We start from the raw sequence: 14,967 nt of genomic DNA, 5'->3' as shown, positions 1-14,967 counted from the left end.
AGGTTTCTGAGTTTTCTCTACTCCAGATTTGGAAATTCAGCAATCCTGCTTATTGACATAGCCGTTTAACCAAAAATGTGCCTTTTTTGAAAAACAAAATTTGGCGTTGATAAGAAGGATCAATCTGAACATTGTTTTCGGCCCGTTCACCGAACCTACGACTCCCATAATGGTCGTTCAGTCTATTTATGGTGAAATAACAAAACGTGCTGAGTATAAATTAACTGTCACTGTCAAATTGACAGTCCGGATAAACAATGTTGCTTCTTTAAAAAACATACCTCTTAAAAAAACACCCTATGTATTTAAATGTTTTATTTACATATATAATGAGATACTTTATACACCGTATATAAGTATAAATATAAAATAATGCCAACGAAAATGATCAAGTCACAAGTCGGGTACAAGTCGCCTGTGATATCGGGTTAAATATTCAGTGTCTTAATAAATTCGCGAGAGACTGCCATAAAAATGGGCTGGTTATGATATGCGGCCGCATTTCGTAATATTAATGCGTTACCTATAAAATAAACTTCCCTCTTAGAGGTTAGCAGTAATTTTCCCAAATAAAAAGGGCAGTTCTATCTCACGTTGATTGACGCAAGGAAATGGAGTTCATGAGGGATGTTCGTACGTACGTGTGTTTAGTATCAACATACTTTTTGGTATTTATATTAAACGAGGTGTCCCAAAATATTTGGATACAATTAAAAAATAAAATATGATCGAAAAACATAGAAAAATTTACAGTTCGAAGGGCGTTACTTTGTTGGCTTAAAAGGCTTATTCTCGATGCTCCTGGCTAACTATCGTTTTAAAGGAAGAGGAAAATTAGATTAGTCTGAAAAATTTTTAGTAAAATTAAAGTGATAAGTCAAATTACGAGTATACTTGTATCTCAGGTATACTCATATTATGTCCAATCTAATCACATATCTGCACTCGTATAAGGCTGTGCAAAGCCAATATGTTGAACATATGATTCCCTTTTGTTGTGAATTTATTTAGTGCTAATAAAATAAAAAGAGTTTAATTTCATTAATGGATTCAGCAATCACTTTATGGTAAATTTTATAAATTTTAAATCAAAGTTTTGCTTGGTTTAATACCACTTTAAAGAAAAAGTGGCATTATATAAATTAATAAAAATGTTAAAAATATTTAAATTTTAAATTAACCCGTATGTTTTTCCCCATCCTATATTAATCCAAGTAAGGTACATATCACGAAAATATATGTTAATAGTATACATCCGCTCTTAGTTCCGTATGGATTCGTTTTTTTTTACATTTCATTTCGCATGACGGATACGGAAGACCAAAAATGTATGTGCCAGTTATTTAAGCAACAATAATAATTCATCCCCTCCCGAGTCCCGAGTCCCGAGGGTGCGTGCAACTAACAAAAGGACTCGACTCCGTTGACAGTGGGAAAATCCCATACAACTGTTATACATTCAGGTACCGCAGCGTCCTATTCCTTCTTAACTTGATACACATGTCGTTATATTAATGGATTCTTTTGTTTCTTATTCTATTTTTATACTCATTTGTCGTTTTTCTGAGATTGAACCCTTAAAAAGTCACCGGTCGATATACAAACCACTTGGAGGGTTTTGTTGAGATTTTTGATTTATCGGTTTTTCATTATGGTTTTCCTTGCTTCTTAAAAGATTATTCATATTATATTTTTTTTAAATGTGTTTATTAAATGTTACAAAGGGTAATGAATCAGAGTAATCCCATTGGATCATAAATTACACAAACTATTACGATGTTGCTTGTTAATTTTTACTTCTGTTACTTAAGTACCTAAAATTGTATAGCTGTATACATATAAGAAACCTGCCCATTTAATCTTCATAATAGTTTAAAAATGCCATAACAAGACGAAACAATTGTCACCAATTTTATTTTAATGTTTTTTTTAATACTAAAATATAATTTGGTAGACTCTAGAAATTAGTGTTTGATTTTAATATTTAATATATAAATCAAATCTTCAAATCTTCGATCTCGCATATTTATCTTATCCTGGGGCTCCTTATTCTATCTTGTAGACTCTTGCCAGATATGTTACTTGGAGTCTTCATTTCCGACACTCTTACCGGGTTTTTATTCAATAAATAAAAAATAAGAGGGAATTAACTACAACGACCCTCAGACTTGTTCCACAACACCAAACCCGACGAATTCTTAGTAAAAAAATACAAATACAATTATTTACATATGTTTTTTCTCCTCCTTCTGCAGTGAAGCCATCATCCATCCGCGTACTGGACGCCTCGGGGGCGGCGGTCACCAACGCCAGCACGCTGGGGCCCCTCACGGAGGGGGCACGCGTGCGGCTGGAGTGCGTGGTGGGCGGCGGCCGCCCCTCGCCTAGACTCACCTGGACACTGCGAGATAAGGAAATTCAGGGTCAGTATCCATTTCAATTAAGTCCTTAATTTCACCTTTACCCATCTCCCTCAGCTCCTTATCTGATCCTTTTCCCTTTAACTTTCCGATTTTCATGAATTTGCGGTCTTTAATACTCTATTATTTTTTGACATCTCATCAAAGATGAAGAAGAATTTGAAAGTCTGGGCATTTACGGGGCTTCTCAGACTTACAGACCATATTGTTCTTCATCTTTGATGAGATGTCAAAAAATTATATGAAAATAACTCCTGTAATTGGAGATAATCCAGATTTTGTGAACAAGTATTTGGAAAATTGTTGTCACTCAAAATGTTGTAAATAAAATACTCTAATTATTTGATAGTAAAAACTAAAACAAATTATTTAAAATTTATATTTTTTAAGTGTGTTTATTTATGAACAAGTACCAATATTAATCAAATGGGTACATAAGGTATAATTTTTAGTCAGTAGAACTTTCTTTATTTATTAGTTAAAAATGCTTCCAAGCAATAAGCCCGCCAATATACAAAATAATTGTTTTGTACAAAAAGAAGATACATTTTTTATTGAGTGCACTAAACTATGCTACTTTTATCTTTATATTCTCATTTATACAATTCGTTCTTCATTGTCTTTTCCATAAAACACACATTATATCCTTGACCCTGATCTCTTTTACTTACTTAGAACGTATATATTATAAATATATATATTATAAATAAATATATGTATATATATGTATATATATGTGTATATATATATATATATATATATATATATATATATATATATATATATATATATATATATATATATATATATATATATATATATATATATATATATATATATAAATATATGGATGTTTGTATCATTAAATACTCCTAGATCAAATAAGGTACCTATTTTCCAAGCTTCATACAATCAACAATCGAGATAAAATATAACTGTGGATAGGTTTAAAAATATTTTGTTAAACAAAATGTTATTTAAAAAAAAATCCTACCTCATGCATTTTTATAAAAATGTAAAATATATCCATTTAACAAATGTTTAATATATACCTTTTAACTTGTAACACAGTTATGGCAAGGAATTCACCGAATTACTAACAACTTGTATCTCAATAACGTGGAATAATCAATAATATGTAGGCTTGAAGTCATAAGCTAAATTTATGTTTGAAGATCCTTACTCGCGAGTAAAATTCGTAAATACCTACATACATACATAGTACACGTGTAATATTCCAAGACAATAAAACAATGTTCCTCGTTAATTTTGATAGAACTTGCTCATAAATAAATGAACTAGGGGGTGAAAATAAAGATGAGGAATAATGTGGGGGATGATACAACCCTTTAATGATTATTTATATGAACCTTCGCGCTATACCGAGAAAAGGGTGAAGTATAATTCTTTCTAACGAAGAAGTTACACGGTAACGATTTTTTTGTAAATGTAGATTTATTACAAATTTATTTATAGATAATTAAGGAATGTTTTATTACTATTTAATAATATTAATCCGCACCTTATGGTGTACGAGGCACTACATTCAAGCGATACAGTTTTTACTCTGCTTCTTAATAAGATTGAGGCAATTTGTTCTGACAATATTATATTTGACTGTTCAGAGAATCACTAAAAGCACTAACTACTACAACTGGAGAGGATAGGTTTTTTAAAAAAAAATTTAAAGACAAATTATAAAAATGTTCAAATAAAAACAATTAAAACGCGAAACATTATTTTTTTTGTTGCATAATTTTAAATTAAACATCACTATTTGACAACATTTTGAGTATGTCCAAATACTTGTTCACAAAATCTGTATTATCTTCAATTACAAAAGTTATTTTTATATTTTTTTTACTTACACACTCGAAATGTTGTAAATAAATTATCTGGTCAAATTATAAGCTTAAATGATGAAAATGAAAATGATATTTTCTGGCGTTTCTCATGTGTGTGATTATAATCCAGGATTCAGACCTCATATACTAATAAAAGAGTTTCTGCTCAATAAAAAGCTTATTTTCATCTTGCCAAAAGATGTCTCTAGTGAAGTTCTAGTGATTCAAGAATAATGTTTCAAAATTGGTTCATATATATAGAACTTCCAAGAATTTCAGTAGTGTGTTTGTCGATAATGGGTAGAATTGGTGAGTGTTACACGTGTGTAAAGTGATCACTTAAACCAGCCTATGACGGTCGTCAACCCCATAAATGCCCAGACTTCCATATTCTTCTTCATCTTTGATGAGATTTTAAAAAAAGTATTACTATTTTATGTTAAATCACTCTATTTAAAACCATTTAAAAATTGCATCGTATAAAAATATTCGTGATATGAAGAATATGATTTTGATAACAGATGAATATTTGTTTAGAAGAGAAAACACAATATGATGTATTGGGTATATTTTCATCAGAACAAAAGTTGTTTGATCGCGTAAAATAAACAACGAGAAATGTAAATACCCTCTCGCATTCGGTAAATAGAAATAAAAAAAGCGGATACATTTTTCTGTTCCGACAGAATAGCTCTCACTGTTTTAGTTCGGCGGAAAACAAAATCAAAATGATGGATGGAAATTCTCCTTTTGATACTAATAAACACATACGAATTGAAGGGCTTCATTTATATTATTACTAGTGCTTTTACTCGGGTATGCCCAATTCGGGGTGCTGTTTTATGGATATGGTCTTACAACATGTCAAGATTGGCGAACTTATATATATATATAAATATATACATATATATATATACAAACTGAATAAATAACCCATTTAAGTAATGAAATGGAATTTGCTTAAATTATTTTATAGTCCTTCAATACGTACGTTGGCCATGAAATTTAAAATATAATCGAAGGGAGGAAATAATATATCAGCAAGAGTATAATATTTTAATATTTACAAGATTTTGTGGAAAAAAAGGAACCGTAAGAGAATATTTTTAATAAAATATATCGCTCACTCCTTTCAACAATGTCATATATCAAAAAACTTGATTTTTCATGAGATCGTTTTTGAAGTTTAAAAATATAGTAAAATATATTAAAAAATAAATACCAAGCCACTTATTGAACATTTTACTGTGTAACAGTTCTTTCTAGGTAAAACCTGAATGTTTTTTTTTCTATTTGAAAAATATTTAGTATGTTTACAAAAATAATTAAACCTTTTCTTCAAAATGCAAAAACAACACTTTCAGCCCTGTAGCGGGTAAATATTAAGTTTAAAATATGCCGCTTTTGCTGGGATATAGTACATTTTCTGCGCATTTCAAAAACATGCATAACTAAAAATCGACGATTTTTGTTATATGACGTTGTTGATAGGAGTAAACGATTTGTGAAAAAAAAAGGTGACGCATAATAATATTTCACCGCAGTCTCGAAATAAAAAAAGTGCTTAGGTATAAACATTGAATCACACTTTCTGGAAAAGACAATAAAATATAATCATTTAAAATTAAAAAGATATTCTAATGGGAGTTTTCCTTATGTTGAAGACCTTTAAATGTTGTATTTATACGGAAAACCTTTTATGAGCTACAAAATAGGGGAAGGGTTTGTTCCTTGTATACGCTTTACCTTAACTCTTAACTGAATTAATATTTGAGCACATTTCAGTTGGTTGATATAAAAACTGAACCTTCAATAAATGAATTGTATTTTAAATTTTACTAATTAGTATTTCATGCAAAACCTTTTTAAAATAATAAGGTAATTTTTATTTCCAAAAATGAAAATCTTATTATTTGATGAATGATATAGTAAAATAATATCAGTTCTACGATAACTTTTTTTAACATTTTTTAATGTTTTGCGCTTCTTGACAAAAAAGTATTCACACATTTTGTTTTAAATAAACGTTTCCTTTTCTACTATTATTTATTAAGTTCTGGTTTTGTTTATTAGCTTTATCAAACTTATCAGGGTAAACAGTAAACATCATGACTATGCTATCATTTGGAACTAATTAAAAGTACGAAATATTAAAAGTATAAATATACTTCTTAGAGGACATAAACACTTAAAGATTTTTTCTATGCCATAAATAAATCAGTGGGTTACTTTAGCAGCCGATAATACAAACTAACCTACAAAAAGTCCAGTAAATGCCCAGACTAACATACTCTTTTCTTATAAAATTACTTGTCCTTTGTTGATATATCTAGAAATAATAATAATAATAATAAAACCCTTATCAGCACCCCAATGGTGCATAGGGCACTGCTTCATATAAACGCAGTGTTATCTTGATCGTTTGCACATGAAGGAAAGGTGATCAGCCTCCGCTTCAGGTACCAGTCCAGGGTAATATTGAATAAATATTACAGAGAAAAAATCACTTATATTTATTTGACCCCCCCCCTCCTGGGAATCGAACCCGGGACCTCCAGAACGGTAGCCGAGCGTGCTGACCATTACACTACGGAGGCGGACCTACTTCTTAGATGACATAAACACTTTTAAAGAATTTTTTCAATGCCATAAATAAATCAGTGGGTTACTTTAGCAGCCGATAATACAAACAAGGCTACAAAAAGTCTAGTAAATGCCTAGACTAACATACTTTTTTCTTATAAAATTAAAGGACAAGTAATCTAGAAATAGCATGATGAAATATTAATTTTCTTTCCAATGATTTTTTATTACAGTTTTAGCAAAGTACACCACGCTCCCTTATTTTATTCGTAAAAGATTCTATCAATGGTAGTATGTAATGCCTCTCAATATGTTAGTGAATTTCATTCCGTCAGCCTTCTTGCCATGTATGTACTATACAGAATACAGCCTCCTGCTATACAGGTCCCTCGCCATAAAGCCTCGGTCTATTCGTTCCTCTTCAACCCTTAATAATTTCATTTACTTATCCAATTCTTGAGTGCCACCCTCAACTGTTACTTGTTCATTAAATTCAAAGCATGCTTTGAGACTTTATTTCATTCTCTTCAATTGCGAATCTTTTCGCAGAAAAATTCTTAGAACTCGTCAATTTTCAAACAAAATATAAATCTCCTCAATACCTTATAAGTAATATTACAGGATTGGTTAAATTTAATTTGGAAATATTGGGCTTTTTCATTGAACAAAGTGAATACCTTTACTTTAGCATTTTTTGGTCTGGTACCATCACTGGGCGGTCGGGTATCATCTTAGCTATTTGGACTCGACCCAAAACGTATTGTATTGTTTTTCACGACTAGTCTATTAGACTCTTCAGCCAAGAGCCATCTTCAGGTGTTCGGATCCCTTGAACTTGCCTTCCACAAGCAACTAAAGAAGTTATTGTTTTTTCTTAAGTAAGATGTGACCAAAATGTTAAGACTTACTTTGTGTTTTGATAAAAGTTCTATTCGGACTCAATTGTGTATAGTGTAACGCATTGAATTGACGCAGTGTTAAGTCAATCTTTAATTATATCATAGCTAGAAACAAAGTAAAAACTGGAGAAAGCAAAAAATCCTTTTTCAACTTTGATTTTTCATTTATTTATCAATCCATCTCTACTCACATTATAAAATTATACAATATTCTTCTCATCTATACCGTTATAAGTAAGTGTGGGAGGCTTAGACCTCCTTGCTGTGTAAGAGAATAAGAGCGATGCAGGCATTATTTAAGTGGTATTTGCAGATTTGATCTCCACACAGCCTTCAAACCGTTGAATGCGGTTCCTTCAAGCCCTCAACGTACTCTGAATTATTTTTGAAGGCAAGCTCTATTTGTACCACTTAGAATCAAACAATATGTGTTTTGATGTACACAATATCGTTATCAACAGTGTTCGAAATTTGCCTAAATTTGTGAGTTCAGCAATAAATAGATATCAATAAATTTATAAATAATCTTTAAACTCAAAAACCAAAAGGAAAATAGGAGATATTTACTGTTTTATATCATAAATAGTATATTAAATTTCGTTTTAGCACTTGTAACAATAAAAACAATTGTTTGTGGTGACAGACATCATCATAAAGTGGCTGCCGATCAATAAAAGAACATTAAATTTTCTGACTCTGAATTTGTGATACCGCGGAAAAATATGGATATCTGAACAAAGATTTGCACACCGGTTGTCGTCATTCAGTCAAGTGCACAGACATTATCATTATGATTTTTCTGTCTTCGTTTGTTAAATATCAATGCAATCTTTTCTAAGATACGTATCAAATGATAAATAATATTGATATCGTATCAGTCATTAGAATGAACTTAAATAATTCATATTTTCCAGTCAAGTGCAAAGCTATGATTCCGTTATTTTTCGTTATTTTATGATAATAGTTTTATTATACCGTCCTATTTATTGAGTGTTCTAAAGGTAAATGGAGAGAATAAATATAATACGTAGAAGAAAGCTTAGAAAATGGCTTTTTTATGTGTTTATTTATACTTATGTAGTATTATGGAAAGCTCTGAAGGCTGTCTGAATTGTATATTTCCCAGCAATTCAATCGGACTGAAACTTTTCTTCTATATATGTGTATGTGTGGGAGGTATGGGTGTGTGTGTAGGGGCGGGGGTGGGGAGAAGCCATACAGAAAAGGTGGTGAGAGAAAACAAAGACGGGAAATCGATGGCGTGAAAATCGAGATTTTTCAGTACTTTTAGAATTTCTAAAGTTAGGTTTTACACTCGTGAAATCTCAAGTATAATGCAATGAATCCAATTTAGTATTTTTTTATGTAGCATACGATCAAATTTTTTCCTAAACATTTTTATTTCATTTAAAAAATGAAAATAAATAAACATTTAACCTGAAACATTTACATATATCCTTGCTATATGTTTTGGACGATATTGTTAATCATCAAGAAGTACGGGTATCTGCTAAAATATCAATGATAATAATTTTATGGTTATTAAATTTTTACCACCATAAATTTATAAAACTTATTATTTAAATCATATCTTTTTCAAGGTTCGTTGAAAATATCATCACACATCATCTTTCAAAGTGACATCATAAATATCTGATTTGTTATTCTATAGTTAAACAAAACAACTTCATATTTTTATAATACGTGTTTCAAATTATATTGACGCCTCATCATCAGAAGATGCACTCATTATAATTCAAGTAGAATCTTAAATGCATTTACAACGTTTTGGTAAAAATTGCTAAATAATTATGTTTTGTTTGTCGTTTTGAGATTTATGATCAAGTTTCATTATTCCGAAGCAAGTACATAATTGAGAACGAATAATAAGGCCCAGGAGAAAAAAACAAATTAATATTAATTATTGTTACCGCATCCACTAAAATATATTGAAAAATGACTGCCATCAAATATATATAAATATAGAATAGTTTCTATCTACGAAATATTATCGAAAACTGTATTACAATGAATAAAGAAAACACGTGTTTTTATACCACTTGAGTTTTATTAAAGATTACTAGTTTCGGAAGCTAAATTTCCATCATTCAGGTCTGAATAATAACTATTATAATAACTTTTATTCAGACCTGAATGATGGAAGTTTAGCTTCCGATACTAGTAGTCTTTAATAAAACTCAAGTGGTATAAAAACAAGTGTTTTCTTCAATCATTGTAATATGTCTTACCACAAAGTTAATGCCGAAACAATAAATGAAAACTGTATTGTTTTTTAATGTTAAGAATTACTATAGTGATGACCCCCAGATCCCTTAAAGTCACGAAGGCAGGTGAAATTGCCTTAGAGAAGCGTCTTGTGTCTCTGGGAGACCTGAAAAGGTCTTTTCTCCGAACAGCGTACCTCAAAAGGTACGCTACATAATACGAACATTAGTAGTTCACCCTAACTATAACAAGGACCTTTATATAGAACAGTCCCTTTATATGGACTATACCTTATTGGGTCCCCTCATGCGGGCGTACCTTCTCGGGTCCCCTTATGCGGAGTGTACCTTTTTAGATCCCCAGTGTATTGGGGGTCCCGCGATTGCCGATTGTTTTTCCAGCGGCTGATCGAAGGTTCGAGATTCATTTATTCCGAGACCCTCAAATAAATCTGAAAGCACCCTTACAGACCTGCCCGACAACAAATATTACCTGAGTTTTCACATTTGGTTTATTTGAGCATCTGGTGAAGGGAGCTTTATTAAAATTATCCAACCTCTGAAGGGATCGTATGAATAGGCCCTTATCGAATTATTTCATTCCGAATCTAAAATTTGATAAAATAAAGAATAACTGAAACAAATATAGTACAAATGTATATTATTTTGTCCTCTTTGTGACCATTTTATTTAAAAAGTAAACATTAAAACACGTTATAGGGGAAAACAGTGTACCTTAAAAATATTATTTTATTCATCACAAATAATATTTAAAAAATCTGAAATCCCTGAATGATGCTAAGCGACTGATTTTCAAAATAATGAAAAACATTTTTTTAAATTGTTTAATATTTTTCGTAATTAAAATATTTCACCATTTTAAATATCAACAAAAATGTTGCAATTAAAATTTTGAAAATTGAAAATATTTTCATATCATATTTGAGGTAATCTGAATTGTTTTGTATTTCTATTAAAAAACCTTATTTTGTTTTTTTAAGGGCGGCTACTTAGTGAAATGCCTTTTTTTAAGTCTTTATAAGAAATAATTGAAATATACTCATGTATTAAATAGAAACCGAAATATGGTTGAAATGAAAAGACGAATGTTTTCATTCTATTTTTTATAATTCGTTCAATTACTAAAAAATATGAAATTGATTGAAAAATAGCTTTATCTTTTTTGTATGACGCTAAAATAAATTTTTTTTTTCATAATGTATAATTTTTCACCACTCACATATGTATACTCACATATATATACTCTATGAAGTAGGTGAATAAACTGTTCCGTTAAAGTTTCTTATTTATGAATTTTTAAAGGTATAACTCGTATGTAACGCTTTATTGAAAATATTTATTCAAATAAAAAGCTTTTAGTTTTATCGGCTTTGGATGAAAAGTCCAAAAGTAAACGCTTTCGAAAAGTGCGGCGTTGAATTTACTTCCAATCGTATTACACTTGTCGTGTGAATTTGACATAAATTATTTTAGAATAAATTTGAGTATCCCATAAAGGGAATACTTAATGTTGAACCAAGTGTTAAAACTTTAAGTGACTCGCTAAACTCCGCCTCAAAGGAAACCGATTTCACCCCTTAAATACTACGACCTACTACCCTCACCTACATACTGCTCAATACACACTTTCCACGTTTATTATACATAATTTGATTTTTTTATTACAACTATTCATACTTAATGGTGCATAATTCCAAATCGGATCGACGCTGTGTTATCTTGTTGGTTAATTATATGTTGGCAAAGTGATAAGTTCCACCTTCTTGATGCTTGAATCAAGGAGTAGAAACACTTTGACGCGATAAGGCAAAGGAGGATAAATAGTAGATAGTAGACTGTAAAATAACAGTAGTATGTAAGGGCTACTTACATCTTCTTGGTTTGCATACCTGCACTTGTGTAAGTTGAATACGCTGATTTGTTTTTTTGAGGTATCTGATAGCTATTTAAAGACTAATCTAAATATACCAAGTTTATATATATATATATATATATATATATATATATATATATATATATATATATATATATATATATATATATATATATATATATATATATATATATATATATATATATATATATATATATATATATATATATATATATATATATATATATATATATATATATATATATATTTATATATTATATATATATATATATATATATATATATATATATATATATATTTATATATTTATATATATATATATATATATATATATATATATATATATATATATATATATATATATATATATATATATATATATATATATATATATATATATATATATATATATATATATATATATATATATATATATATATATATATATATATATATATATATATATATATATATATATATATATATTTATATATTTATATATATATAGACCGTCATTAGCTGTCGTCAGCCCTGTAAATGCCCAGACTTCCATATTATTCTTCATCTTTGATGAGATGTCAAAAAACAATATGAAAATAACTCCTGCAATTGGAGGTAATCCAGATTTTGTGAACAAGTATTTGGACACACTCAAAATGTTGTAAATACCAAGTAATGTTTAAGGCTTTTTTGGACTAATAATTATGAATAAATCAATTAATGAATAAGTTTTTAAGCAAAAAATTATTAAACTTTTGTATTACTATTCGTATAGACATCGGGATGTATCCCTTTAAATAAAATTCTTTTGAAGCCCTGTCATAACCACTTGGCAGAAATTTATTTATTTTACCATATTGCGCGGAAAAATTGGAGTGAAATTAAAAATTCATTAATATTGTTCAAGTCCTGATGTCTGCCAATCAATGAATGGGCTGAAATAGAAAATTCTTTCAGGTGAAATTTGAAATGGGTGTTTTCACGAGAGACCGCAGATTTCGGGACAGTTGTTGGGAGATTTTCAGGGGACTGTATCGGACAATACATTTCCCAGTGGAATCAGATGTTCCCGTGTTTTTTCCAAAAGCAAAATGGAGAATATACGTTTGTTCCGAGCTCGGAGCTCACGTGCCTTTGTTCCGAATCAAATCGAATAACAAACGCGATACTTTAACATGACATTTGGGACGCTTTTTAAATACTGGATTGAAGTTTGTCAAATAAAATCAATGAAGTATATTTTATTAAATTTTGGTATTATTTGTAATTATTTATTACTTAAAACTTCAGTTTTCTGGTATTCCATATTATCGTCAGACTTGTCATTGCTGATTCAATTAATAGTCTTTTAATATTTTTTCACATTGCCTTTACATAATAAATGAACAAGTCAGCACTTCAATCTGATGCGGTGCCCTATTCACCATTAAATGCGGAGAGTAGTTGGATATTTCTGACGAAATGTAACTAGTTAAAAAATGTCAGCCGTTGTATAGAAATTAAGCGATTTAAGTTCTATTTAAATGTTATCACATAGAATAGTTAGAAATAATTGTTTTACCATATTTTACATGTTTGGATGGATACAAGTATATAGATACATCAAATAAAGTTTAATAATTGGGATTTATATTAAACAACTTATGTTAGTTTCAATTGTAGTACTAAAAGGCTATTGAAAATCAACCAATGAATTTTTTTAAATCAAATGCTATTTTAGTGATAAAATAGATATTTACTCATTAAAGTTATTAAATAATTTTTTTTTAAAAATAATTCTTAAATTTTTACGATTATTTGAATAGCGGTTTTCTAAATAACTATGCTGCGTGTCATGAGCCCTTATAAACCCTGATTACGGATGCCAAAATGCCATTTAAAACGTCAGCAAAAAGCTCTAACGATGAAACGTACATTATAATGAAAAACCATTTTTATTTTGGAATAGGTACACAAAATTCAATATTTTTTAAATATTATGAGATATTTATATGGTATTTTACGTGTTCTATAAAATATTTTTATTTATTTAATCCAGTATTGGAATTTTATTTAACGTAGTACATTAATTGATTCACGAATATACGGTCAGCAGAGTTACAATTTACGTAAATATCCTGGACATTTTAAAGGTAAAAGTATCGGACAGTTTTTCAGAATTTGCTTTACAGACCTGTCCAATTGTGTTAATCCCCCTAAAAAAATACTGGGTGACTTGAAATAACTTTCAAAAAGAAATGATCGAAAATAAGTTAATTTTTACCATACACCTTTATATTAGAGTTGAACAATGCTAGTTGCTAGTAAATTTGTTACTTGGAGAATTATTTCGTGACGATGGGTGACTGGGGGGGTGTGGAAATCATTCTTCTTCCCCTTCCCACACTTTTGTCAATGTATCATTCGATACTCGCCAAATTGTATATTTTTATTTATTTTATACTTAATTTACACCCGTGCCAATTATCATATAATGTACATACAAAACCGCCAAAACAATACAAAGAACACCACAAAAGATCTCCTGTAATATGTCAATATCTCTCAATGAAATTAATATTAGTCATCAAATCATATATTTGTTTCCTGTATAGTTGATTGTATTCATTAACTCTGAAGATTTTTGTCATAGGACAAAAGTAGGAAGTGGTCAAAAAATTATAAACCCTTTTAGCACATAACAAAATTGAATTTTTTCGCTAACATAATAATAAATAAATAAAAAATTATGTATGTCCATGAATTTTTAACCATCCACTTCTTCATGATTCACTTACCTAATAGTTTTTTTTATAGACAACGCACATAAACGCATATCTACTTGTATTTTATGTAGTTACATAATACTGCGTATTTGTAAAATAAAATCGTATGGAAAATAAAATCTTGAATGAAAATATGAGAATTTTTTATCAATTTTTGTCTACAGTATTTTTGGTTATAAATAGTAATAAAAAATATTTCTTTGTAAATTAAATAAGATATAATAATAATATGACAACATAAATTACAGAACTTTTGTCATAAATACGTAAAAATAATCACAATACACAAATTCAGTTTAATAGGACGCTGAAGATG

The 14,967-nt window shown here is 29.3% G+C and overlaps 1 protein-coding gene across 1 annotated transcript in view; it reads left to right on the top strand.

The window, feature by feature from the left end:
• Positions 1 to 611: 611 nt before the first annotated feature.
• The window catches only part of LOC148306059 (hemicentin-2-like), an 81,203-nt gene continuing 66,847 nt past the window's right edge, over positions 612 to 14,967 (top strand). The window contains exons 1-2 of the mRNA XM_088265662.1: positions 612 to 633; positions 2,256 to 2,423. Coding sequence (XP_088121788.1) covers positions 612 to 633; positions 2,256 to 2,423 — 190 coding nt within the window. The remainder of the gene's footprint in view (positions 634 to 2,255; positions 2,424 to 14,967) is intronic.

This window comes from Brachycentrus maculatus, unplaced genomic scaffold, assembly GCF_059751285.1.
Source record: "Brachycentrus maculatus isolate JH-2025_06_01 unplaced genomic scaffold, ASM5975128v1 h1tg000256l, whole genome shotgun sequence".
Lineage (NCBI taxonomy): Eukaryota > Metazoa > Arthropoda > Insecta > Trichoptera > Brachycentridae > Brachycentrus > Brachycentrus maculatus.
This window is presented reverse-complemented; position numbering and strand designations above follow the sequence as displayed.